Here is a 27,804-nt window from a genome sequence, read left to right as displayed (position 1 = left end):
CTAAAGAATTTCTGTCTTTAATAGCACAAAGAAGGAAAAGAAGGAAAGAGTGGTCAATGATGTATTTTCTCTTTTATAATGAAAATAACTGCAAAATGAGGAGAGGAGTTCTGAGGGTGGAGATGAAAGGTGTTCCATTCTTCTTGCTGGATTTCAGATGGAGTCTCTCCTTCTAAATGATGCCCTTATAGTTCAGGAAACTTTTTCCTTAGACCTTCCCCAGCACATGACACTTTTAGACTTTAGACTCAAGGACCTTCCAATGCTTTTGACGGCACTTGGCAGCCCCCTAGTGGCCAAATCCTTTACCTGACGAAAGTCTTGCTATGATGAGGTGTTCAGGTGTGAAGTGTACTCTTGTTTGTAACTTACTTTGAAATGTATAAAAGACAATAGGATGGATTCATGGATGAATGGAGAGTTGCGTAGGTGGTTAGATACTTGACGAAGCAGATAAAACAATGCTAACTGTAGAATCCAGGTGATAGGCATATAGGTCACTGTATAATTCTTTCAGCTTTTCTGTGAACCTTTATATAATAAAACATTGAATAACTATCTCTCTGGTAGGCTCTGGAAAAAATGAAGGGGAAATAAAGACTTCTTCAGATGAATGGTAGCTGAGAAAATACATTGTCAAGAGCCCTGCAGTACAAGAAATGTTCCAAGAAGTTCTTTAAGCAGAAACAAAATGATACCAAATGGAAACCTGGATCTACACAAAAGAATGAAGAACACGGCAAATGGTAAATATACACTTTTTTCCCCTCATTAAAAATATCTTTAAAAGACAGTTGAGTTTTTTAAAGCAGAAATGATCATGTATTTGGGGTTTATAACTTATGCAGAAGTAAAAAGCATGATAAAATAGCACAGAGGACGGGAGGAGGAAACGCAAGCACCCTGATGAGGTTCTCACTCTGTACAGGAAGAGGTGTATTATTTGAATGTAAACTGTGATACATTAAAGATATATGTTATATACCCTGGATAAATCCACAGTGCTGTTGGCTCTGTCAACATTCCCTTCTCAGTAACTGAGAGAACAAATGGAAAGAAAATCAGTAAAGATATAGAAGATTCCAACAACACCATCAACCAACTTCACTTAATTGACATTTGCGTGACGCTCCCCGCAACGAAAGCAGAATGCACATCCTTTCAAATGCACAGAGAAAACTTAACAAGACAGACCATATTTGGGGCCATGAAACAAGTTGCATTAGATTTTAAAAAGGTAAAATAATAGGAGTGTGTTATCTAACTGAAGTAGAATTAAAGCAGAAGTCAAAAAGGGATAGCTGGAAAATCTCACCTATTTCAAAATTAAAAAACACACTTCTACATAATCCATGGCTAAATGAAGAAGTCATAAAGTAAATTAGAAAATAACTTGAATGGAATGAAAATGAATACATGTATCGAAACGTGGTTATAGGTAAAACAGCGTTTAAAGGAAAATTCACAGTATTAAATGCTTGTGTTATAAATGAACAAAGGTCTAAAATCTGTGATCTAAGATTTGACCTTAACAGGGAGGAAAAAAAGAGCAAGTTAAACCCAAAGTAAGCTGAAGAAAGGAAATAGCAAAGAAAAGAGCAGAAATCAATGAAATTGAAAACAGAAAACTCACAGAGAAAATCAATGAAACCAAAAGCTGGTTCTTTGTAAAGCTCAATAAAATGGATGAACCTGTAGCCAAACTAATTGAGAACAAAAGAGAGAATGCACAATTCACCAATGTTAAGAATGATAGAGAAGATATCACTAGAGATCCTACAGATAGTAAAAAGATAATAAAGGAATATTATAAACAACTTTATGCTGACAAATTAAACAACCTGGATGAAATGAATAAATTCTTTGAAAGTCATAAATTACCAAAGCTCATTCAAGAAGAAATTGATAGCCTGAATAGCCCTATATGCTTGTTAAAGAATTAAATTTGTGGTTACATCCTTCCCATAGAAAACTCCAGGCCCAGCGGCTTTATTGGTAAATTCTGCCAAACATTTGAAGAAGATACTATGGCAATCCTATACAAACTTTTCCAGGAAGCAGAAAAGAAGTAGGCAAGACAGAATCCAAAAATAGACCCACACATATATGGTCGATTGATTTTCAGTGAAGGCTCCAAGGTAATTCAGTGGGGAAAGGAAATTCTCTTTGTGAAAATGGTGCTGGGCCAAGTGGATAATCAAGAAAGAAGAAAAGAAAGCCTCGACTCTTACCTCACGCCACATGCAAAACTTCACTCAAAAGGGCTAGATCTTAAAGAATTCAAACCATAATACTTCAAGAAGAAAACAGGAGAAAAACCCTTGGGACCCTGGGTTAGGAGCTCGTTTTCTTAATTTACAAATGAGGACTCAGTCATAGAATAGGATAAGGAACTTGCTGAGGACTCATAACTAGTTAGGCAGTGGAACTAGTCTTCAAACCCTTAAATTCTTACTCAGATTTGATGTACTTGACTGGCAAGGGTTTTGGGCTCTGTGTGGAAATGAATGAAAATGCCCATGACTGCTCCCTCCTCCTTCACATTCTGCTCTGGTCATACAAGTATGAAGGCCCCGCCCCCCAGGGACAGATGGCTTCACCTGCCCCGGATGTGAACACTGCTGTCTGCCACCAAATAGACCACGGCTTTCCACTGTCCTGGGCCGAGTTGTTCAAACTAAACCTTCTGCAGCCCCTGCACCTGGCCTGTGCTCATAATGTTCTCCTCTTCTCTTCAGGCCCCCTTCCTGCTTATCCCTCAAGGACGCTCCTGCCTCCTTTAGGAAGCCCTCCTCGATGCTCTCAGCTTGCAGGTCTCCCCTCCTCTGAGGTCCTCAGGACTTTCTTGGATCTTTTGTTAGTCTTATCTCCCTTCCAGAAGGTGGGCACCTTGAGGGCAGATCCCATGTCTGAGTTGTCTTTGTATCTCCCTGCACGGCGCCTGCTCAGGGCCCATCAAATGAATGAATGGATCTTGAGAAGCCATCACGAGTGAGGGTCTTTTGTCCTTGGATCTCCTCGGAAGGTCAGGCCCCCACTCCACCTCTAGAAATGTAGGAAGGACTCTTCGCTCATCCTTGCTCTGTGAGTCCCTGATCAGGGCCAGGCAGGCCACAGGCACTGGGTCATCCCCTCTGTACAAAGCCACACTTCTCCCGATTGCACTGCAGTCTGAGCCAAAGCCTTGCCCTCCCCACCCCCTGCAGGACCCTGCAGCAAGAAAAGTACTTAGGAGAACAGTTCATACAGGCCAAGGTGTTCAGCTACTGCCTCACAGTTTCTAAGAACTTCTTTCTTTGCTCCTGGCCCCAGTTTGGCCTGTTGCGGTAGCAAGGCAGAGATGGCAAGAGAAAACCCAAAGAAAATAGCTCTTGCAGGTTTCCCTGGTGGGGGCAGGAGTGAACGGTGGCCTGTACAAAGTCATCTAGTCCATCCCCCTGCCTCTGGGGGCACTCTTGGTCTTTTTTAGGTGGACAGTTATCTCTGGCATCCAGAAAACTTTCCCTGGGTTACATGTTTCCATGGCTCAGAAAGGTGTTTTTGACATCCACCCTCCGTCCCTCCTGGTGGCTTGTGCTCCCCCTTCCCGCGTCTGACCTGCAGTCCGGCATGAGAGGAGACAGGGGAAGGCAGAAGTCTGCATCCCAGGGGAGGGAGTGAAGAGCACCCGGGGTCAGTCCACCTGCTAGGCCTTGGAGCCGACACTGGGATAGAGTGGGGCTCAGCCTTCCTGGGGCTCCCTCCTTCCTTCCCACCCCCAGGAACTCTGGGGAGCCTGGGAGGTTCAGGGGCCTTGAGGATGGAGGAGGACAAGAGCTTCTGTGGGAGGTCACGTAGAGGTCCTTCTCTGGAAAGGGAGGCATCCCATCCTGTGTGTGACACGGGGCAGGAGGGGCTGTGGAGGAGGTGAGAGGGGCCCACAGAACCCTGGATGAGAGCAAACCCCCATGCACTTGATGGTCTTTCTCAGCGCCTTCCGACAGGGCCCCTGGATCACATCCTGAGTAGGGTTTTCCCCAGCCCAGACTCTTTCTGGCCTCGGGGAGGGAGTGATCCTAGGCAGAGCAGTCCGAGGCAGCCCTGGCTCTGTGTCCCCCACACTCTAACACCCAGGAAAGCCTCTCGTTCTGTTGCTCACGGGATTTTTGCCAGAGGTGTGCGGGACACATGGGAGAGGAGTGAGGGAAGTCTCTCCACCCTGCAGACCCTCCAACCCCTCTCGGACGCCGCGGCGCAGAACCCACCCATCCTTCCTGCGGCAGCCTGCTATGAATTCTTCCAACACGCCAACGCCAAGTTACCTTGCAAATGATAAGCTTGTTTTAGCCTAATGTTTTAATGATGAAAGGTACAGAAAGCACCAGCTCTGCACATGCCCTGGATGCCCTGGCCCTCACTCCTGTCCTCTGACCCCCACTCCTCCCGCCTGTGCTCACAGCAGGCCCCACTCTTCCTGCTCTCCCTCCAGGAACCCGCTTCCGGAAAACAAGGACTTGGCCTCCCTCTTGCAGATGGGTTCTCTCCAGATCTCCTGGAAGAAGTGAAGAAAGAAGCCCCATGGAGAGAGTGGAGGGGGTTCACGGTCACGTTCAGGGACTTGGCTTGGGGTGGAGAGGCTGAATGTCACCCCTCTTCTTCTTTCTCTTCCCCCAAGGACTCCATGCTCTCCTGCTCCTCACTCCAGTCCCTCGGGCTATGGGCACGACCGGTGTCCTCCATCCTTTAGGGTCAGCTCTCTGGGCCAGTGTGGATGTCAAGAGCGAAGTTTCGGGGATCTGTCATCATCCCATGGCTGTGGGGCCAGGCAGGGCCATCCCAGGGTGAGGCGGAGCTAGGAGCTAGATTCTGCAAGACACAGAGCACCGGTCCCGAGGGGGCACCTGCCGCTCCTTCCCCTGCTCCGTGGGGAAGGTCACACTGCGACACGGTCAGGCCCGGGGACTCTGCCATCAGGGGCCATGGGATCAAATCCAGAGACACCGTGTGCTCGCTGAGCTTGGGCAAATTCCTCCCCTAGCAACCACCCCCAGACACTTTTTTGAAAACACCCTTTCAGGACGAGGCGTGTGCACACCCTGGGGCACTTTGCGAGTGGCTTCCCAAGGGCCTTGGCACAGACGCCGCAGGGAGAAAAGGTGCTCTGGTTCAGTGCCGGAAGGGCCACTTTTGCACAAAGGTCAATTCTGAATAATTTAAAATGTTTGGGGGTTACTTTGTTTTCTATTCAAAATAGAAGATGTTTTAAGTGCTACGAAGGAAAAACGTTTTCTTATTAACATAGGTTATTTTCCTTACTGAAAAGGAGACTTCCAGTAAGGCAATCAGGAAGGCTTTTTGGGCACTAAATGGCTGTGTCTGGGCATGTTTACGAAAGTGTAACACAGAAGGCAGAAGGAGCCCTTTATCGCTTGTCTTGAAACGTGTCGCAGGCCATACAGGGAAACTTAGGTCAGGGGTTCATGGTCCCTTAAGCCAAGGGCTAGTCCTCAATGATCTAGTTCATTACTGCGTTGTGCAGACGGGCAAATCACGGCCCCAGGAGGGCGAGTGATGGCCAGCTGAAGTCACGGAGTTCCTGTGGACACAGCGGTTAGAGGACCCTGGTACCCTGACCCCCAGCCCAGCCACTCTCTCTGAGGGGACAGGGAGGGCTCCCCGAAGGCAGGCGGGTGGCTGCGCCTCTGACTCTCCTTCCCTTCCCCCCTCTGCCAGGGCGGCACGTTTACCTGTGACGATGAGGCTGGCCATGCTGACAGCCTGGCCCAGCGCGTTCTCGGCCACTGCCTTGTACAGGCCGCTGTCCTTGGGGGAGACGCTGGGGATGATGAGTGAGCACACGCCCAGCAGGTCGGTGCTGTATACTGCAGGGTTTCCCGCCAGGCTCTGCTCGTCCTTGAACCAGGTGACATGTGGCCGCGGCCAGCCCTGCACCGCGCAGCTCATGCAGCACTCGCAGCCCTGCGGCAACAGGTGGGGCCGCAGACCCACCAGGAACCGGGGCTTCTGGCTCAGGTTCGGCTCCCGGTAGCTTGGAGCCTTCACCGTGAACTTGTCTGTGACAAAAACCAGGGCAAGAGAGAGAAGGGTCAGTAAGCGAGGAAGGGATGGCCGAGGCGTGAGTCGGGGTAGCAAGTTTCCTGTGGAAGGTATGCACTTTCTGGGTCCTTCTGCCACATCTTACCTGTCAATTTGGCCCCCATGGCTTGACTCATTTTTTTTTATCCTTTTCTTAAAATGCATTTTGGATTTTATTTTTTATTTTTTACTATAAGCTAACGCCCATTCCCTGTGGACAAACTGGAATGTGTGAGAAAGTCAAAAGGAAAAGGGATAAAAACCAAGCATAACCTCACTACCCGTCGATGACCAGAGCTAGCAATTTGGTGTGGAACCTTCCAGACATTTTCGTGTTTCAGAAATATGGAATCACGCATTTGATTTTATAATCTGCTTTTTCTAGTGACTACTTTGAAGGCCCACATCTGTTTGACTGTAAAATACGCTTGGTTTTCAGAGAAACATTAACCTCTCTTTGCCCTATGGCCTGCAGCTGATTTGAGAGGCCACCCAAAGGCATCCTGGACACGCAGACACCAACAGCCCTCTGCTCTCTCTGGATCCTCCCTGAGTCAGGGACCAGGACAGCAGTGCAGGTGGGCTGAGCCAGCTGGGGAGCTGGGGAGGTGGGCAGGGCAACAGCTCCTGGCCTCCTGCTGGTGGTGGGGCCAGCGACACATTGAGCCGCTCTCGGCCCCCTCTGCCAGGGCTGCCACTGATGCAGACCGCATCCCCGAGAGCTCACCTCGCTGCCGGGAGATGCACCAGGGCTGGCTGGTGTCGGAGGGCAGGCTGGCCCCCAGCTCGTTCTTGGCCACCACCCGGAAGTGGTACTCGTGGCCGGGGAGCACGCCCAGGAGAGTGAAGTGGTTGGTGTGCACGCGGTCGGCCGCCTGGCGCCAGGGCCCGTGCGCCGAGGAGCGCGTCAGCACCTCGTAGTACAGGGGGATGTCCCCGGCCTCGTCCGGAGAAGGCTCCCACTCAGCCGTCACCGTCCCGGGCACGTTCTCCTGCAGGCGGATGGGCCCGGGTGACTTCGGGCATGCTGCGTGAGAGAGCAAAGGCAGCCGAGTTGGGGGGTGGACCCAGTAGGGCACCCCAGAATGGACTTCTGTATGGCCCTCTTCCAGGTCCCCAAGTCTTCGGGGGTCCTGGGGAATGCAGTCTGGCCGTGCAGGCAGCTGGAGCTGTCTACGGTTATCTCTAGAGGGTGGAAAGCCTCTCCAACAAGAATCATTTGAATCCACACTGGCTTATAAGTAAAATGACACAGGACATGGACAGTGGAGGGGCTTTCACAAGACTAAGTTGCAGAGCCCCCATTGTTAGCTGTTGGTCGTTTCTGTATTCTAGAAGCTCCTCCAGGGTGGGCAGGGTCTGTGTGGGAGTCCCAGTGGGGGAGGGCAACGTTTATCTCGTATGAGGACCACAGACAATGCTTCCAAGTCTCTTTCAAGTGAGGTAATGGCGGTGTCTGTCTTTGCTCACTGACAGTCACAGACCGGGGAAGGGCTCTGACTTAACTGTCCCTGAGTTCCTGAGGCAGAACAATGGACCCCCATATCCCGCCCTACCCCAGACTCTCCCTCTGTCTTTCCTCCTTCCTTTCTTCCAGCTCTTAGGAAGGGCTGGTGGTGTGGTCACTCCGTATACCCAGGCTTGGGACAGCAGCTGAGACCTGTGACCAGGCCAGATGGAGAGCTCCATGCCTGGTGAGTGGTGAGCCGGTGCCAGGAGCCCCTGCCCGGGCCGGCCTCACCTGCCACCCTGAGGGAGAAGCGGTAGGCAACCTCCCCACCCTGCAGACTCCTCAGCACGACGGTGTAGAGGCCGCTGTCAGAGAGGCTGGCCACAGGAATCAGAAGCTGGGTGAGGCCATCCTTGGTGGAGGTCACATTGCTTCTCAGCAAGGGCAAGCCGTCCTTCAGCCAGGTCACCTCAGGCATGGGGACAGCCTGGGAAACAAGAGGAAAGAAAGGTAAGGAGGGGATGTTTTGTGGGGGTGATGGCATTGAAGCTGGGCCTAAGATCTAAGTGGGGCGAAGAGCCTTCCCGGAGGAGAAATGTTGGCGCAAAAGCAGAGGGGGGACGTGCCTACTCGGGGAGAGGCTGAGAGGGGGTGATCCAGGGAGGTGTGGGGGAGGCTGTGGGATAGGGAGGAAGCAGGAAAGGGGGAGTAAGGCAAACTCCCAACTCCCCGTGAGATCCTCTGGCACTGGTCACCCTGGGCATCAGAGGCCAATGGGGACGCAGACAGTAACTTACCTCACAGGATCGTTCAGAGGACTGAAGGAGTTAATAATACATGGAAAGCATGGAGTACAGGGCCGAGGAACACTCAGTGCGTGTTAAATATTTTTGTCACCATCATTGTCCTTATTATGGTCTAATAGTTAAGAACGTGTACTTCAGAGTTATACGTGGGTTTGAATCAGGCTCTGCCACCTGTGACTTCCCACACAGATGATGATGATGATTTTAACAACAACAACAACAACAACAACAACAACAACAATTAGTAATAGATAACACAAACTGGGTGCTTGCCTATGCCAGGCACTACTTATGTGCTTCCAATGTTTTAATTCCTTGAATCCTCAGAAAAATCCTTGGAGATAAGTTACTATTATCCCCATTTGACAGATGAGGAAGTTGGAACACAGAGAAGTTAAGATATTTATCGGAAGTCAAACAGCTAGTGAGTAATGATGCTAGAATCTGACCCCAGGCAATCTGAGCTTCCAGCCCCCACACTGCTTGGCAGCTATCCTACAGGACAGGTGGTGTTGGTGGGGGGATCATCCTGAGGCAAACGCAGGATGTCACGTGCTTGTGCAATACTCATACTCAATACTCAGGTCTTTCTAAAGTCAAAAGGGACTATCCATGCTGCAGCCGCACTGAATTCCCAGACCAAGGGAGGAGAGAGGCAGATAACAGTGGGCTTCACAGTTTAGGGGTGCACTAACAGAAGCTACCACAAGAGGGCCTTGTAGACAAGCGCTGAATGGCCACCCAGTGGCCAGGTGGGGACCCTGCCTTCAAGGAGGACCCTCTCCCTTCCTCACTTCTGGCCTGATTTCCAGCACAGGCCTGGGCCACTGGCTGGGGACCAAAAAGGAGCAGGGTGAAAGAGGACCACAGGGCTGAGTCTGGCTCCCCTCCCCACTCCCCATGAGATATACTCACTTCAAAGTAGACAGGCACACGAATGGTGTCCCCAACTCTGACCATCAGCGAGTCCCTTGTGCTGGAGTCCATGAGGAACTTGGGACGGACTGGAACACACGAGATGGCTCGTCACCTCCCTCCACACTTGGGTCCCAGCCCCAGGTCTCCAACAAGGCAGAGCTGGAGGGGGATGTCTGGGCCAGACTAACGGATGCAGAGATCCATTCAGGGGGTGGGAGAGAGGCTCTGAAGGAAATGTAGAGGGAGCTGGGAGGAGAATCCTGGGGGGTGCGGGGCAGGGGGGAGCTGCAGGAGCTGGTGGGGAGATGCTAGCCAGGAAGGAATGGGAGCTGAGAAAGGAAAGCCATCAGGGAGAGGGTTATGGTAGGAGAACAGAGACAGTGAAAAAGTCATCTAACTCTTGTTTTGCAGATGAAATAAACACTGATGGGAGGCAGGGAATGACAGTTTTGAGCCCACATCCAGCTGGGGGCAGAGCCAGGACAAGATTCCAGGATTCTGGACTCCAGGTGCAGTGTGCCGTTCATTGTACTCGTCTCCCTAACTGTTACTGTGTCAACTAGGGCCTGTTGGATTGGCCCAGGGCCGCTGCTCCCAACGATTAAATCCAAGGGAAAGACAATCCACCCTTGGATAACAGGGAGCTGGGGTCTCCTACTCTGCACATGAACCGCAGGTGCTGAGCAGCACTTACACCTTCTTAGGTCACGCTCCGGAAGCAGCAAAGAATCCTGGGGAGGGCCTGGACTCTGGAGTCAGAGTCACCTGGTTTAAATCCCGGCTCTGCCACATACCAGTGGCGTGACCCGGGGCAAAGCACCTTTGACCTCAGTTTTTCCTTATCTGTAAATTGGGGGTAAAAACATTAACCCTGTAGGATTTTTATGAGTTGTCATGAGAAAACAATTCTGAATGGGCCTGCCTAGTCCTGTGCCTGGCTTCTAACAGGTGCTTGATAAAGGACACGTCATTACACCGGAGAAGGGGATCCTGGCTCAGCAAGTGCATGGCTGCTGCTCGGAGGTCCCTCTCGGGAAGGGCCCGCAGGAAGGGGAAGGCGATGGCACTCACCGGCAACGGGCATGACTTGCACTAACGTGTCCAGGGCGGTGGGCTGGCCGCGGCCCCCGTCGTTAACTGCTGTCACTCTCACGAAGTAGCTCTCTTGGGGCCGAAGCCCTTTGGCTGTGAAGGTGGTGACTGGCACGGTGCCCTCGTGGCAGGGGCTCCACTGCAGACTGTCTGAGGCCCGCAGCTCCACCACGTATCCCTGGGCTGTATCCCCATCCTGCACGTCCGGCCGGGCCCAGCTCAAGGTGATGCTGGTGTGCGATGTGTCTATGACTTGGAGGTCCCGCACGGGCCCAGGGGGTCCTGGCCAGGCACCGTGGGAAGGTCAGGAATGGCATCACCCTCTCTGGAGGGAGGCCACTCAGTGGGGATATTCATTAGTTTTCCCGTGGGAGGCTGGGAATCTCTTCACCCACCTGTTCACCCACGTCCCCTAACTCCCCTTCTGTAATTCCTGAAATCTGGTATCTCAGCTGATGGCTTCCTGGGCTCCAAGATCCCAGAAGACTAGAATTCTCTATCTTTTGATTCTGAGCTCTAAATTAGTCGAGACTGCCCTTTGGGCACTCAGTCCATACTTATTCTTCTCCTGTTAAGTGGAAGGAGAATAACACAGGCCCTACCTACCCACAGGGGCTTTGGAACAAAGGTGTGATGTGTGTGAAGGGGGGGAGCCTTAAAGACGCTGGTTTCTAGATCCCATCCCCAGAGACGTGGATTTCATTGGTCTGGGGTACAGCCCGGGCAGTAGGAGTTTCAAGAGCTGCCCAGGTGTTTCTAAATCTGGGCGAGGATGGTGTTTCTCAAACTTTAATTTGTTTATAAACCACCAGGGGATTTGGTTAAGACTACAGATCCTAATCTAGAAGGCCTGGGTGAGGCCTGAGATTCTGCATTCCTAACAAGCCCCCGTAACGCTGCCGGTCCAAGGCTCATGCTCGGGAGCAAGGGCCTCGGAACGGTCGTGACTGGGACGGCTACTGTAGGAAGGACACTGCTTATGCTAGTTGTGGTCTCCACTCCCTGTCAGTGATGAGAGAGAGAGAGATTGCTAAACTAGGATGGGGTTGGTCCACTTGCAAGGAAAAAAATGCATGTGTCTGCTTTCCCGTCCCCATCCCACATTCTGCCCTTTCTAGGACAAAAACTTAGATGCCACTCGGGCCATTAAACTTGTACAATATTCTATTTTTGCTGGATTCGTTCCAACAGCCTGGACACCTACAGTGTGCCAGGCCCTGTAGGGATACAAAGGTGCTCTCAAGGTGACCATGTGGCCAATCCAGCAAGTGCCAGAAACGTGCTGCTGCCCTGTGGCCTGTCATTAGCAGGCTCACAGCGCTCACGAGATAAGAGGCCCCTCAGAGACATACAGAGCCTTTTCCAAGCCGTGTGCTTGGAATGAGATTTTTGATGGGTGTTTTGTGGAAAAGGTATTCTCTACTCCAATTTGGGAGATTTGGCTCGAAGTAGGACAGGTCCCTTCCCTGTAGGGCCTGGAAATATCATAGGCTAGGTGTTAGAAACATCTTTGATCACAGAACTTTTTGGCTGTTTGTGTTGTTGTCAACATGTCTATTGACATCTCTCTGTGGCTTGATGTCTGAAATCCCAGATAAGGAAATGCTGTTCTAGGCCAGAAATGGAGGCTTCTTCTTTATTTCCCTAGTTCCTGGCACAATGTTAGCCATTGCGACGGAGGTGGTGAGCAAAGATCTGCTGGGTAGTCAATGGTGAGCTTCCACAGCGACCTCCCACCTGCCCCAAGGCGATGACAAGCCCTCACTGGGGTGGGTGGATGGTTATAGGATAGGAGCAGGTGGGCCAGCTCGAGGACTGACCTGCCCAAAGGCTGAGGAGTGAGGAAAGTGTTCCCAGGAAGGGGTTCTTCTGATCCCTACGGCCTGGCCTCTGGGCCTGTTTGATCTCAATCCCCCAAGGTCCCTAAAATATGCCTTTCCCCAGCGGCCTTTCGACCCCTGTCTTCCAGCCTTCCTGACAATGTCCTTCAGGACAGGCTCTGACCTTCCTACAGCCCCTGTCCTGTCCCATGGGCTTAGAACTATCCCCTGCTCATCACCACCGCCACCCCCAGCCTGGGTTGGTGCTCTACTTACTCATGGGGTCCCGAGCAAAGACGGCATCCGATGGGGGCCCAGGCTCTCCGGGGCCAGAGGGAGACACAGCGGTGACCCGAAACTCATACTGACAGCCCTGCCGCACGTCCACCACGGTCCACCTCCTCTCTGTGAAAAGCCCACCCCATGTTCATTCCCCCGGGACAGGACCAGGCGATGGGCACACGATGGCCTGGTGCCTCCAAGCTCTGGAAAAGACCAAGCCTAGTGCCCCAAAACATTCCTCCTCTCCAGCCAGTCAGCTAGGGGTGACTCGGCTGTCTCCAAAGAGCACTGCCCAGGGTGTGAGAGGCCCCAATCCCTGTCTGGTTCTGCCACTAACTTGCTGGGCGGTTTTGCACAAGTGCCTTCATCTCTGGTTCTCTCTGCCTTATGGACTTCTAAATGTTGTTATAAATCTATATACATTTATAGATCTGACAGAATGACTAGATAGTGAAGTTGGGAGAATGCCCTTAGTTCATTACCCTCTTTCCAGAGATGAGGATCCTGAGGTCCTGAGTGGCACAGCCCTGGCTAGAAACCTGGTCTCCTGACAACCTGCTGAGGGCTTGGAACCTGTTCTTTCTCCTGCAAATGTTGGCTTGGACGTTTCTGAGTTCTTTCTGATCTCCGAAAGCAGTTTCCTGGAAACTGTAGGGAAGGTAGTAGGACAGGGGACACGTCTCCTCATCTAATGGATGAGAAGGGTAAGATCCAGAGAAAAGAGTGCATTGCCTGAGGTCAAGGCCAGAAGGAGAGGGGCCAGGGCTAACAGCTCCATCTCTGGCTTCCATCCCGAGACTTCTGTTAAACCAGGGTTTCCTAACCTTGGCACTGTTGGCATTTGTGGGGGACATGGGGACGGGCCGGGGGCACGGCCTTGTGAACTGCAGCTGTTTAGCAGCGTCTCTGGCCTCTTCACACTAGATTGCTACCCCCACCTTCCCGCACTTCAGTTATGACAACCCAAAATGGCCAGACAACTGTCAACTGTCCCCCGGGCGTGAAACCACCCCAAGTGAGACGCACTGTAGGAGGGGATCTAGCAAGAAGGTGCCGCTGCACCCTGGAGCCAAGAGGTCATCTAGGGACGCTTTGGGGGCCAGGGTGATGTGAATCGTCCACTCAGGCCCACTCACCAGGCACGGGCTGGACATTCACTGCCGTCCAGGTGTTGCTTCCCTTCTTGCGCTTCTCGATCAGGTAGCCCAGGATGTGGGCACTGCCAGGGCCCCGGGGCGCTGTCCACGTCAGTGTGATGCCCTGGCTGGAGGCCGACTGGATGGTTGGGCTTGAAGGGGGCCCGGGGAGAGCTGGAGGGGCAAGAAGGGGCAGATCAGTCAGAGGCTGAGGAAAGGTGCCAGCTCACAGCAAGGTCCTAGGGGACAGGGAGTGGGGCATCTGGGAGTGGGCCACATTCTGTTCTTTCCTAGGGAGTGTCAAGGGGGCTGAGCTCTGGCTGTGGCCTAGGAGCCTAGACACAGCCCTGAGGCCCCTCAGCCTCAAGTCCCCGGAGGGAGGGCATGTGATGGATGATGGTGCTTGCCCCCCCACCAGGTTCCTGACAAAGTGGGCTCTGCTTGTCCACCCCTACTCCCAGAGAGCCACGGCTGGGAGAAGACCCCATAAACCTCGTTTCCTGATTGCCTACCAAATCCCAAATGAAGATTTGGTAAGGAGTCTTCACAGTGCTCTGCAAGGGCCCCAAGACCCCCCCCCCAACCCCCGCCGAGTCTCTCAGAGTCTGGGGCAGTCCCACCCACCCTCTGGGCATGGTGGAGAGCCGGGGAACACTGGAGCCCTGTCCATCCTCTTACCCTCGGGAGCCACCAGCACCTCCGTGGACTCCAAGGCCTCCCCGGCCCCCTCAGAGGTCACGGCCCGCACTCGGAACGTGTATTTCTTGCCCTGCTCCACGTCAGCGTCGGTGAAGGTGGTGCTGTCCGCAGGGGCCTGGCCCGCCCTCAGCCACGCGCTCCGGCCAGCTTGCTGCCTCTCCACCACGTAATGCTCCACGGCCTGGCCCCCATCGTCCTTTGGGGGCCGCCAGCGGAGGCAGACCCCAGCCCCCTGGCGATTCTGTACCTCCAGGGGACCTTGTGGGGCCTGGGGCTTGTCTGCGGTCCCAGGGAGAGGAGCAGGAAGAGAAGGGGGGGTCAAAGGAGCTGGAGGGGAGCGGTGCTAGACCTCCCCCCTCATCAGCGGACAAGCCTGCCGTGGGGTAGGGTACCCAGAGAGCCTTGGGCATTACCTGGAAGTGTCCCTGGTCTCCACCCCCAACTCACACATACACCCACAGAGGTGACCCGTAAGGCACCACTGTGGCCGGTAGAGGCACATGCTCAGCCCTCTGGCCACAGGCAGTCCTAACTTGCTGGCATTGCTCAAGGCTGGGGGCCACCCCCCCACCCTAGTGATCCCCCCGGGCCCAGTGCCTTAGCTCCCAGAGAAGCCCAACCAGCGGGAGCCCAGCCCTGTCTTCCTAACCAGTCTGAGGAGGGGAGAGAGGACACAGTGGAGCAGGCGTGGATCTTAAACAGCATGCAAATGAGGATTGGAGCAGGAGGGCACAATCTGGGCCTGCTCCTGCCAGCAGGGAGGACCCAGAACCCCGGGACCCTTAGGCCTTGGCTGGGGGGAAGGCTGGGGCTGGCACCTGTAACTTGCAGGGTGAGCTCAGCCTGCACAGAGCCTCCCTCGCTCTTCAGTGTCACGCTGTACCGGCCACCGTCCTTCCTGCCAGTGCTAGGGAGGCACAACCGAGTGAAGTCGTCCCCCAGGGCCACCTGGGCCCCGTGGCGGCTGCTGCTGCCCACTTCGACCCCATCCTTTCTCCAGACAGCCTGGACTGGGAGGTGGCTCTTGAAAGGGATTTTCACTGTCACCGGCTTCCCAGCCTTGACCACCAGTGGCTTTCTCAGTTTCTCTGCAACATCAGGAGCGATGACAGGGCGATCTAGAAATATAACAGGGCCAGAGAGTCCAAGGCAGCCAGGGCATTGTGCACCGGGGGAGTGGGGAAAGAAGGACCTGGAGAAGGAAGTGTAGGCTGAGAGTAAAGACCACTCCCCTTGAGGACAACCGAGGGGATGGAGGGGCTTCATCTGCAGCAGGAGAGAGCAGGGCTAGACCTCCTCAAGGACTTCCTGACAAAGAATAGGGAGGATAGAGTTGGCTTTTTAAAATCACCTTCTCGGACTGCAGATGAGATTAGGCACTGGCTGCAGACTAGCCACACACACAGGTGTTTGGAGGTGGCACGTACCACCTGGCGCAGAGAGACTGCTGAGCAGGGAAGGGCGGGGCTGAGCCTCACCGTGGACGCTCAGTGTGGCCTCGCTCCGCTGGTTGCCGGCTACGCAGGTGTACCTCCCAGCCTGGGTCCCCCGCACATGGTCAAAGAGAAGCCTGTGCACGAGGCCATCTTCCTCAAAGACAACTCCATCCCGGGCGCTGAGCTGCAAACAAGGGCCGTGGAGGAGCCCGTTATCACCACCCCTGCCCAGCTCCTCCAGGCAGGGGGAAGCAGGGCCCCCTACGAATGCAAGGTAGGAACTGTAATCACAGCAATGTCGATGGAACGCTTGTGATGCACCAGGCGTGTGTTAGTACTCTCCATACTTAGTACCTCATTTAATGTTGCAACGACCTCATGGAGTCAGTACTATTATTGGCCCATTTTATGTGTGAAACCAGAGGTAGGTGGCAGCGCTGGGATCTGAAGCCCGGGTCTAGCTGATGCCAAGGCCCATGCTCTGAACCACTGAGATGTCCTTCCTCCTAAGAGGACAGGCGTGGCGGAGGACAGAAGGGCTGTGCAGAGGAGGAGAGGGCCCATCTGGTTGGGCCGAGGTGGCGTCTGTACCATGCCTTGAAGGACGGTAGAATTCAACAGGCGCTGGGACAGGACTGGCATTTTGGATGAGGAAGAGGCATTTGGGAGAGGAAGGCGTGTGTCCAGGGGGGAGCGAAGAGAGTACACATCTACCTAAAAACCCAGTTTTATTTTAAAAACACCAATGTGCTGGCTTTAGGCTTCTCCCAGGGTAGGTGCTCTAGTGAAATGAAGAATAAAAAGTATTGGGGCGCCTGGGTGGCTCAGCCTGTTAGGTGTCTGCCTTCGGCTCAGGTCATGATCCCAGGGTCCTGAGATCGAGCCCCACATCGGGCTCCCTGCTCAGCAGGGGAGTCTGTTTCTCCCTCTACCCCTCCCCCCGGCTTGTGCGTGTGCGCTCGCGCACTCTCTCTCTCTCTCTCTCTATCTCATAAGTAAAATCTTAAAAAAAAGAATGAAAAATCTTTCTTGCAAAGCCCTTACCCTCTGCTCCTTCTTGCTTCACCACCCCCCCTCCACACCCCTCCCCCCCTCCACCCATAAACTGGTTGGTAAAGCACGGGGGGCAGTACCTTGACTCCATCTTTAAACCAGGCAACGGGGCCCAGGTCGCGGGTGAGGGTACAGGAGAACACAGCAGCCTCTCCCTGCTGCACTTCCATGTCAGCCAGGCCCTGGGAGAAGTGGCCCCTGGGGCCTGGAGAGACACAGAAGGAGTCTGGGGCTGGTCACCCAAGGATTTCCCCCAAGGTGCAGCCTCCCAGACCATGGCCTAAGCTCTGGGAGGGCACCACGTCCTGCCAACTGGGCTGAGCCCATGCCAGCAAAACCAAACTTTCCAATTTTCTCAGCAGGGTCTAGGCTAGTATAGGGGACCTGAGGTGCAAGGTGGTTGAAGGGCCCCCCTTGAGTGACACAGACGGGAAGTCTGAGTAACCCACAGAGAATATTTCAACACCTCTAGTTTTCTGGACATAGGGTATTAAGACAGAGACCCGGAGACCTCTGAGCCCCACAGGGCTTGGAGCCCACCTGCACGAGGAGGAAGAGGTTGGTTTCTGGGTGGGAAGAGATCCCTGAAAATGGGGGGAACTGGCAGGGGCAAACTCCTGGAGCTGCAGGCAGAATTGAGACCAATGCAGTCATCCCTGTCCCCCTAGGCACTACCCCACTGGAGCCATCCCCTGAGAAACACCTACCTTGGGTCTCCCTGGGGAAACCGCCAGTGCCAGGCTTGTATTTGGATCTGGGACTCTGGGAGGCATCCCTCCCCTGGCCATAGATGTCTGATCTGCCCTCCAGGCCACCTCTCCTGCTGCCAAGATGACTCAGGGGCTCCCAGCTCTGGTCTTCGTGCAGAGTCACCCCTCGGCTCTCTCTGTCCTCTCCTCCCAGTGGCTGCCCAGAACCTCTGGCCTCATCTGCTCCCCTTCTCTTTGCTGTTCCAGCCTCCACCCCTGCCTGTCTTTGAGACCTGCTCCTGAGCTGGCCAGGCCTTCTCTCTGACCCTCCAGACTCTTCTGCTCCCCATCCCTCATACTCCTTTAGGGCCCCTGGACATTGGGCTTTGTCATTCTCAGCCCCCAGGGACCCCTGATAGCCCAGGGACCCTCTTTCTCCTCTTTGTCCTTTGTCTAGCTGAAAGCCCAGTTCCTGGATGCCCCCTGATCTCTCCATAGAGTCTTTTCTGCCCAAGGTGTCATCTAGACGATTCCAGGCTCCCTGAGGCCCTAAATCCCCAGGTTTTGGGGTAAGGCCGTTCTCCCCATCAGTGAAATTCCCCTTATCCAGGATGCCTGAGTCTCCCGAGCCAGTAGACCTTCCCCATCCAGGACCTGAGCCTTTCTTTTCCAGGAACCATGGGTCTTGACACCCACCAGCCCCTTCTTGGCCTGGAGCACCCTTCCTGCCCCTGAAGCCCTCTGGCCCTTCATGGATCCCCCTGAAAGTGGCATCTTTCTCTTGCAGAGATCTAGAAGTTCTGGAGCCTGGGGACTGATTCTCAATACCTATGCTGCCTTGGCCAAACCCCTGGTCTTCCCTGCCTGGGACCCCAGTGTGGCTTACCCCTCCTCCATCCGCAGAACCTGACATTAATTTACCCCTTTCCCCAGGCATCCTGCTGCTGTCCAGAACCTGGCCTGTGCCCACCGAGCTCCCGCATGTTACTCCCACCCTTCTGCTTCCGAGCGGTGAGTCCCCACCTGCCTGAGGTGCCAGTCCCCCCAGGCCAGTTGCTCTACTCCTGTCTGCTGTCCCAGGCCCTGCTTTCCAGAAGTCCTGTTCATGTCCAGGCTCCTGAGCAGCTGCCCCTGCTCTGGTCTCACCCTCCACTGCCCCTAGACCATCAAGAAACCCAGAAGCCTTCATACCCCCTGCTTGGCCTACAGACCTGCCCTCCCTACTGGGAGCCTCTCTGTCCCCAGAAGATCCTGGGATCCCAGCAGCATCTTGCCACTCTCTGACACCTGATTTTCCCATAGAGCCAACAGCTCCCAGTGCCTCAGGAACCCCTGAGGTTCCAGAGGCCCCGAGACCATTCTTGGAACCCTGCCTGTCTGAAAGAATCTGTGGCCCTCCTTGAATCCCCTGCATCTCTGGGTCCCAGGGGCCATGCCCGCACGCGATGCCATCTGCAGTGCCCGGCATTCTAGCTGTCCTAGAGCCCATTCCAGGACCTGCCCCCTTCACAGACCCCTTTCCTCTACCCCTCTCTGAACCATCCTTGGAGCTTGTGCCACCATCAGACCCCTCTGATGCCGTCCAATATTGTGACCCATGCTCGGTGGCTTCCTGGCGGTGGGGTCCACCTCCAAAACCCGCTCCAGCCTGAGTGCCTGATCCTCTGAAAGTCCCTGAACCATCTCTGTAGCCCACTTCACCTTCTGACCCTATTTCTCCCGATCCTCGGGAGCCTCCCCTATAATTTGCCTCACTTCCGAACCCCAGTTCCCTAGCAGCCCCCAAACCATCCCTATAGCCCGCTTCACCGCCTAACCCGATTCTCCCAGAACCCCCCAAACCATCCTTATAAACTGCCTCACCCCCCATCCCCATTCTCCCAGAACCCCCCAAGCCATCCCCATAACCTGCCTCACCCCCCATCCCCATTCTCCCAGAACCCCCCAAACCATCCTTAAAACCTGCTTCACCCCCTAACTGAATTCTCTCAGAATCCCCCAAGCCATCCCCATTAACGGCCTCACCTTCTGATCCAATTCTCCCAGAACCTCCCATACCATCCTTATAACCTCCCTCACCCCCTGCCACCAATCTCCCAGAACCCCCCAAGCCATCCCCATAACCTGCCTCACTCCCCATCCCCATTCTTCCAGAACCCTCCAAGCTATCCTTATAACCTGCTTCACCCCCTGACCCAATTCTCCCAGGACCTCCTAAGCCATCCCTATAACCTATCCCACCCCCGGACCCCAATTTCTCAGAATCCCCTAAGCCATCCCCATAACCTGCTTCACCCCCAATCCCCACTCTCCCAGAACCCCCCAAACCATCCTTATAACCTGCCTCACCCCCTGACCCAATTCTCCCAGGACCTCCTAAGCCATCCCTATAACCTGTCCCACCCCCTGAACCCATTTTCTCAGAATCCCCTAAGCCATCCCCATAACCTGCTTCACCCCCAATCCCCACTCTCCCAGAACCCCCCAAACCATCCTTATAACCTGCCTCACTCCATGACCCAATTCTCCCAGAACCCCCCAAACCATCCTTATAACCTGCCTCACTCCCTGACCCAATTCTCCCAGGACCTCGTAAGCCATCCCTATAACCTTCCCCACACCCTGACCCCATTTTCCCAGAATCTCCTAAGCCATCCCCATAACCTGCCTCACCCCCCATCCCCATTCTCCCAGAACCCCCCAAACCATCCTTATAACCTGCCTCACCCCCTGACCCAATTCTCCCAGGACCTCGTAAGCCATCCCTATAACCTTCCCCACCCCCTGACCCCATTTTCCCAGAAACTCCTAAGCCATCCCCATAACCTGCCTCACCCCCCATCCCCATTCTCCCAGAACCCCCCAAACCATCCTTATAACCTGCCTCACCCCCTGACCCAATTCTCCCAGGACCTCGTAAGCCATCCCTATAACCTTCCCCACCCCCTGACCCCATTTTCCCAGAAACTCCTAAGCCATCCCCATAACCTGCCTCACCCCCCATCCCCATTCTCCCAGAACCCCCCAAACCATCCTTATAACCTGCCTCACCCCCTGACCCAATTCTCCCAGGACCTCGTAAGCCATCCCTATAACCTTCCCCACCCCCTGACCCCATTTTCCCAGAAACTCCTAAGCCATCCCCATAACCTGCCTCACCCCCCATCCCCATTCTCCCAGAACCCCCCAAACCATCCTTATAACCTGCCTCACCCCCTGACCCAATTCTCCCAGGACCTCGTAAGCCATCCCTATAACCTTCCCCACCCCCTGACCCCATTTTCCCAGAAACTCCTAAGCCATCCCCATAACCTGCCTCACCCCCCATCCCCATTCTCCCAGAACCCCCCAAACCATCCTTATAACCTGCCTCACCCCCTGACCCAATTCTCCCAGGACCTCGTAAGCCATCCCTATAACCTTCCCCACCCCCTGACCCCATTTTCCCAGAAACTCCTAAGCCATCCCCATAACCTGCCTCACCCCCCATCCCCATTCTCCCAGAACCCCCCAAACCATCCTTATAACCTGCCTCACCCCCTGACCCAATTCTCCCAGGACCTCGTAAGCCATCCCTATAACCTTCCCCACCCCCTGACCCCATTTTCCCAGAAACTCCTAAGCCATCCCCATAACCTGCCTCACCCCCCATCCCCATTCTCCCAGAACCCCCCAAACCATCCTTATAACCTGCTTCACCCCCTGACCCAATTCTCCCAGGACCTCGTAAGCCATCCCTATAACCTTCCCCACCCCCTGACCCCATTTTCCCAGAAACTCCTAAGCCATCCCCATAACCTGCCTCACCCCCCATCCCCATTCTCCCAGAACCCTCCAAGCCATCCTTATAACCTGCCTCACCCCCTGACCCAATTCTCCCAGGACCTCGTAAGCCATCCCTATAACCTTCCCCACACCCTGACCCCATTTTCCAGGAATCCCCTGGGCTAACCCCATAACCTGCCTCACCCTCCAACCCCATTCTCCCAGAACCCCCCATACCATCCTTATAAACTGCCTCACCCCCTGACCCAATTCTCCCAGGACCTCCTAAGCCATCCCTATAACCTGTCCCACCCCCTGACTCCATTTTCCCAGAACCTCCTAAGCTATTCCTATAACCTGTCTCACCCCCCATCCCCATTTTCCCAGAACCCCCCAGTCCATCCTTATAACTTGCTTCACTCCCTGTACCAATACTCCCAGAATCCCCCAAGCCATCNTTAAGCCATCCCTATAACCTTCCCCACCCCCTGACCCCATTTTCCCAGAATCCCCTGAGCCATCCCCATAACCTGCCTCACCCCCCATCACCATTCTCCCAGAACCCCCCATACCATCCTTATAAACTGCCTCACCCCCTGACCCAATTCTCCCAGGACCTCCTAAGCCATCCCTATAACCTGTCCCACCCCCTGACTCCATTTTCCCAGAACCTCCTAAGCTATTCCTATAACCTGTCTCACCCCCCATCCCCATTTTCCCAGAACCCCCCAGTCCATCCTTATAACTTGCTTCACTCCCTGTACCAATACTCCCAGAATCCCCCAAGCCATCCCCATAACCTGCCTCACCCCCAATCCTCATTCTCCCAGAACCCCCCAAACCACCCTTATAACCTGCTTCACCCCCTGACCCAATTCTTCCAGGACCTCCTAAGCCATCCCTATAACCTGCCCCATGCCCTGACCCCATTTTCCTGGAACCTCCCAAACCNGTAAGCCATCCCTATAACCTTCCCCACCCCCTGACCCCATTTTCCCAGAAACTCCTAAGCCATCCCCATAACCTGCCTCACCCCCCATCCCCATTCTCCCAGAATCCTCCAAGCCATCCTTATAAGCTGCTTCACCCCCTGAGCTAATTCTCCTAGGACCTCCTAAACCATCCCTGTAACCTTCCCCACCCCCTGGCCCCATTATTCCAGAATCCCTTAAGCCATCCCCATAACCTGACTCACCCTCAATTGCCATTCTCCCAGAACCCCCCAAACCATCCTTATAACCTACCTCAACCTTTGACCCAATTCTCCCAGTACCTCCTAAGCCACCCCTATAAACGGCTCCACCCCGTGACCCCATTTTCCCAGAATCCCCTGAGCCACCCCCATAACCTGCCTCACCCCCCATCCCCATTCTCCCAGAACCCTCCAAGCCATCCTTATAAGTTGCTTCACCTCCTGAGCTAATTCTCCCAGGACCTCCTAAACCATCGCCGTAACCTTCCCCACCCCCTGGCCCCATTATCCCAGAATCCCCTAAGCCATCCCCATAACCTGCCTCACCCCCAATTGCCATTCTCCCAGAACCCCCCAAACCATCCTTATAACCTACCTCACCCTTTGACCCAATTCTCCAAGTACCTCCTAAGCCACCCCTATAACCGGCTTCACCCCCTGACCCCATTTTCCCAGAATCCCCTAAGCCATCCCCATCACCTGCTTCACCCCCAATCTCCATTCCCCCAGAACCCACCAAACCATCCTTATAACCTGCCTCACCCCTTGACCCAATTCTCCCAGGACCTCCTAAGCCATCCCTATAATCTGCCCCACTCCCTAACCCCATTTTCCCAGAATCCCCTAAGCCAACCCCATAACTTGCCTCACCCCCAATCCCCATTCTCCCAGAAACCCCCAAGCCATCCTTATAACCTACCTTACCCCCTGACCCCATTTTCCCAGAATCCCCTAAGCCATCCCCATAACCTGCCTCACCCCCCATCCCCATTCTCCCAGAACCCCCCAAGCCATCCCCATAACCTGCCTCACCCCCCATCCCCATTCTCCCAGAACCCCCCAAACCATCCTTATAAACTGCCTCACCCCCCATCCCCATTCTCCCAGAACCCCCCAAGCCATCCCCATAACCTGCCTCACCCCCCATCCCCATTCTCCCAGAACCCCCCAAACCATCCTTATAAACTGCCTCACCCCCCATCCCCATTCTCCCAGAACCCCCCAAGCCATCCCCATAACCTGCCTCACCCCCCATCCCCATTCTCCCAGAACCCCCCAAACCATCCTTATAAACTGCCTCACCCCCCATCCCCATTCTCCCAGAACCCCCCAAGCCATCCCCATAAACTGCCTCACCCCCCATCCCCATTCTCCCAGAACCCCCCAAACCATCCTTATAACCTGCTTCACCCCCTGACCCAATTCTCCCAGGACCTCGTAAGCCATCCCTATAACCTTCCCCACCCCCTGACCCCATTTTCCCAGAACCCCCTAAGCCATCCCCATAACCTGCCTCACCCCCCATCCCCATTCTCCCAGAATCCTCCAAGCCATCCTTATAAGCTGCTTCACCCCCTGAGCTAATTCTCCTAGGACCTCCTAAACCATCCCTGTAACCTTCCCCACCCCCTGGCCCCATTATTCCAGAATCCCTTAAGCCATCCCCATAACCTGACTCACCCTCAATTGCCATTCTCCCAGAACCCCCCAAACCATCCTTATAACCTACCTCACCCTTTGACCCAATTCTCCAAGTACCTCCTAAGCCACCCCTATAACCGGCTCCACCCCCTGACCCCATTTTCCCAGAATCCCCTAAGCCATCCCCATCACCTGCTTCACCCCCAATCTCCATTCCCCCAGAACCCACCAAACCATCCTTATAACCTGCCTCACCCCTTGACCCAATTCTCCCAGGACCTCCTAAGCCATCCCTATAATCTGCCCCACTCCCTAACCCCATTTTCCCAGAATCCCCTAAGCCAACCCCATAACTTGCCTCACCCCCAATCCCCATTCTCCCAGAAACCCCCAAGCCATCCTTATAACCTACCTTACCCCCTGACCCCATTTTCCCAGAATCCCCTAAGCCATCCCCATAACCTGCCTCAGCCCCCATCCCCATTCTTCCAGAACCCCCTAGTCCATCCTTATAACCTTCTTCACCCCCTAAGCCAATTCTCCTAGGACCTCCTAAGCCATCCCTATAACCTGTCCCACCCCCTGACCGTAATTTCCCAGAACCTCCTAAGCCATCCCCATAACCTGCTTCACCCTCCATCCCCATTCTCCCAGAATCCCCCAAAGCATCCTTATAACCTGCCTCACACCCTGACCCAATTCTTCCAGGACCACCTAAGCCATCCCTATAACCTCCCTCACCCCCTGGCCCCATTTTCCCAGAATCCCCTAAGCCATCACCAAAACCTGTCTCACCCTCTATCCCTATTCCCCCAGAAACCCCCAAGCCATCCTTATAACCTACCTTACCCCCTGACCCCATTTTCCCAGAATCCCCTAAGCCATCCCCATAACCTGCCTCAGCCCCCATCCCCATTCTTCCAGAACCCCCTAGTCCATCCTTATAACCTTCTTCACCCCCTAAGCCAATTCTCCTAGGACCTCCTAAGCCATCCCTATAACCTGTCCCACCCCCTGACCGTAATTTCCCAGAACCTCCTAAGCCATCCCCATAACCTGCTTCACCCTCCATCCCCATTCTCCCAGAATCCCCCAAAGCATCCTTATAACCTGCCTCACACCCTGACCCAATTCTCCCAGGACCACCTAAGCCATCCCTATAACCTCCCTCACCCCCTGGCCCCATTTTCCCAGAATCCCCTAAGCCATCACCAAAACCTGTCTCACCCTCTATCCCTATTCCCCCAGAAACCCCCAAGCCATCCTTATAACCTACCTTACCCCCTGACCCCATTTTCCCAGAATCCCCTAAGCCATCCTTATAACCTGCCTCACCTCCCATCCCCATTCTCCCAGAACCCCCCAAACCATCCTTATAACCTGCCTCACCCCCTGATCCAATTCTCCGAGGGCCTCCTAAGCCATCCCTATAACCTGCCTCACCCCCTGACCCCATTTTCCCAGAATCCCCTAAGCCATCCCCATAACCTGCCTCACCCTCTATCCCCATTCTCCCAGAACCCCCCAAGCCATCTTTATAACCTGCCTCACCCCCTGACCCAATTCTCCCAGGACCTCGTAAGCCATCCCTATAACCTGTCCCACCCCCTGACTCCATTTTCCCAGAAACTCCTAAGCCATTCCTATAACCTGTCTCACCCCCCATCCCCATTTTCCCAGAACCCCCCAGTCCATCCTTAAAACCTGCTTCACTCCCTGCACCAATACTCCCAGAATCCAAGCCATCCCCATAACCTGCCTCACCCCCCATCCCCATTCTCCCAGGACCCCCCAAACCATCCTTATAAACTGCCTCACCCCCTGACCCAATTCTCCCAGGGCCTCTTAATCCATCCCTATAACCTGCCTCATCCCCTGACCCCATTTTACCAGAATCCCCTAAGCCATCCCCATAATCTGCCTCACCCTCTATCCCCATTCTCCCAGAACCCTCCAAGCCATCTTTATAACCTACCTCACCCCTTAATCCAGTTCTCCCAGAACCCCCCAAGCCAATCCCCATAACCTCCCTCACCCCCTGAACCAATTCTCCCAGGACCTCCTAAGCCATCCCTATAACCTGTCCCACCCCCTGACTCCATTTTCCCAGAACCTCCTAAGCTATTCCTATAACCTGTCTCACCCCCCATCCCCATTTTCCCAGAACCCCCCAGTCCATCCTTATAACTTGCTTCACTCCCTGTACCAATACTCCCAGAATCCCCCAAGCCATCCCCATAACCTGCCTCACCCCCAATCCTCATTCTCCCAGAACCCCCCAAACCACCCTTATAACCTGCTTCACCCCCTGACCCAATTCTTCCAGGACCTCCTAAGCCATCCCTATAACCTGCCCCATGCCCTGACCCCATTTTCCTGGAACCTCCCAAACCATCCCCATAACCTGTCTCACCCCCCATCTCCATTCTCCCAGAACCCTCCAAACCATCCCCATAACCTATCTCACCCCTCGACCAAATTCTCCCAGATTCTCCCAAGCCATCCCCATAACCTCTCTTAACCCCCATCCCCATTCTCCCAAAACCCCCCAAGTCATCCTTATAACCTGCCTCACCCCCTGACCTGGTTCTCCCAGAACCCCCTAAATCATCCCTATGATCTGCCTCACCCAATGAACCCATTCCCTCAGGAGTCCCCAAACCTTTCCTATAGTCTGCCTCATCTACAGACCCCATTCCCCCAGAAACCCTGATACCATCCTTATAACCTGCCTCATCCCCTGGCCCCATCCCCCCAGACCCGAGACCCTTTGATCTTCCTCTATAAGCTGTTCTGCTTCCAATTTGCTGAGACCCTCGAATTCCTGATCCTCCCCCATGACCAGGCATGCCACCAGACCCATAAGCCCCTTGGCTCTCAGAACTGGCCCCAGCTCCGGAGGCCCTAACACCAAGGTCCCTGGTGCCAACCCCATCATTCACTTTGTCTCCTGCCTTCAGCTCCATGGCTCCTGCTTCCCCTGAACCACCTTCATGGCCTCCTTCTCCAAAGGCCCCCGGAGCCCCTGAGGCTCTGAAGTCCCCATAGTCTCCAGTCTGATCCCAAGGCCTTATTCTTCCAGAGACCCCTGGTTCTGCTTCTACATGTCCCTCCCCAACGGCCGCCATGGTTGCAGAGGCCCCAAGGCCCCCTCTACCCACAGACCCCACTGTCCCAGGATGCCCTAGGCCACCGCTGGAATGATGCCATCCCCCAGGGCCAGTATCCCCCCAGGCTTTGGATGCATCCTTGGCCCCTGGAGGCACCCTGGCTGCATCCATGGGTCCTCTGTCAGGGCTACCTGAGCCACTCTCGAGATTAGCAAGTTTCCCAGAGCCCCTTATTGCAGGACCATAACTATCTTTGTTTTCAGACCACATTCCCCCAGGCACCCCTGAGCCATGCCTATAACCACCCCCTTCCTCAGACTCTGTTCCCCCAGGTGCCCCAGAGGCAACTTTGCCACCAGTGCCGTAACCAGATCCCATTTCTCCTGACACTGCTGAGCCGTCACCATAGCCAGCCCCATTCTCAGGACCTAGTCTTCTCGCGTAGCCTACGCCATCACTATACCTAGACGCCATTCTCCCTGGACCTCCTAAGCCATCCTGGTAGCCTGTCTCACCTCTGGGTCCTTTTCCTCTGGAGTTCCATGACCCACTCCAGAAATCTGGTTCAGAACCTGTTGCCCCTGGACCTCTTAATCCATCAGTGTCTCCTAGTGTCCCTCCAGACTCCTGAGCACCCAGGCTTGGAGAACCAGTTAGCCTGTGGCTTCTGGTATCCACCCCCTGACCAAACCCCATCAGTCTAGCACCCTGGGTACCACCCACACCACCTTCCCCTTCACCAGACCCCAACATTCCAGGTCTATGGTGGGTCCTGGTTTGGCTGAGGCTGGACCCTGTGTCATCCCAAGGACCTGTGCTCTCAGACTCTACTCTGCCAGCACCCTCTGCTCCCCACTGA

At 54.4% G+C, this 27,804-nt stretch overlaps 1 protein-coding gene across 2 annotated transcripts in view; it reads right to left on the bottom strand.

Annotated features, from left to right (window-relative positions):
* Positions 1-4,331: 4,331 nt before the first annotated feature.
* IGFN1 (immunoglobulin like and fibronectin type III domain containing 1) overlaps positions 4,332-27,804 on the bottom strand; it is a 37,161-nt gene continuing 13,688 nt past the window's right edge. The window contains exons 13-25 of one of the 2 annotated variants that reach the window (XM_034667014.1): positions 17,475-17,624; positions 16,848-16,972; positions 15,757-15,898; positions 15,097-15,396; positions 14,258-14,557; positions 13,580-13,753; positions 12,438-12,566; positions 10,321-10,623; positions 9,247-9,335; positions 7,817-8,012; positions 6,803-7,102; positions 5,727-6,053; positions 4,332-4,845 (exon numbers count right to left, since the gene is read on the bottom strand). In XM_034667014.1, coding sequence (XP_034522905.1) covers positions 4,832-4,845; positions 5,727-6,053; positions 6,803-7,102; positions 7,817-8,012; positions 9,247-9,335; positions 10,321-10,623; positions 12,438-12,566; positions 13,580-13,753; positions 14,258-14,557; positions 15,097-15,396; positions 15,757-15,898; positions 16,848-16,972; positions 17,475-17,624 — 2,549 coding nt within the window. In that variant the 3' untranslated portion in view covers positions 4,332-4,831. Of the gene's footprint in view, positions 4,846-5,555; positions 5,576-5,726; positions 6,054-6,802; positions 7,103-7,816; positions 8,013-9,246; positions 9,336-10,320; positions 10,624-12,437; positions 12,567-13,579; positions 13,754-14,257; positions 14,558-15,096; positions 15,397-15,756; positions 15,899-16,847; positions 16,973-17,474; positions 19,042-27,804 lie in introns of those variants that run through there. The other variant, XM_034667013.1, reaches the window with a different exon arrangement.

This window comes from Ailuropoda melanoleuca, chromosome 8, assembly GCF_002007445.2.
Source record: "Ailuropoda melanoleuca isolate Jingjing chromosome 8, ASM200744v2, whole genome shotgun sequence".
Taxonomy (NCBI): Eukaryota; Metazoa; Chordata; class Mammalia; order Carnivora; family Ursidae; genus Ailuropoda; species Ailuropoda melanoleuca.
Note: the sequence above shows the minus strand (reverse complement) of the source record. Positions and strands in the feature narration are given on the sequence as shown.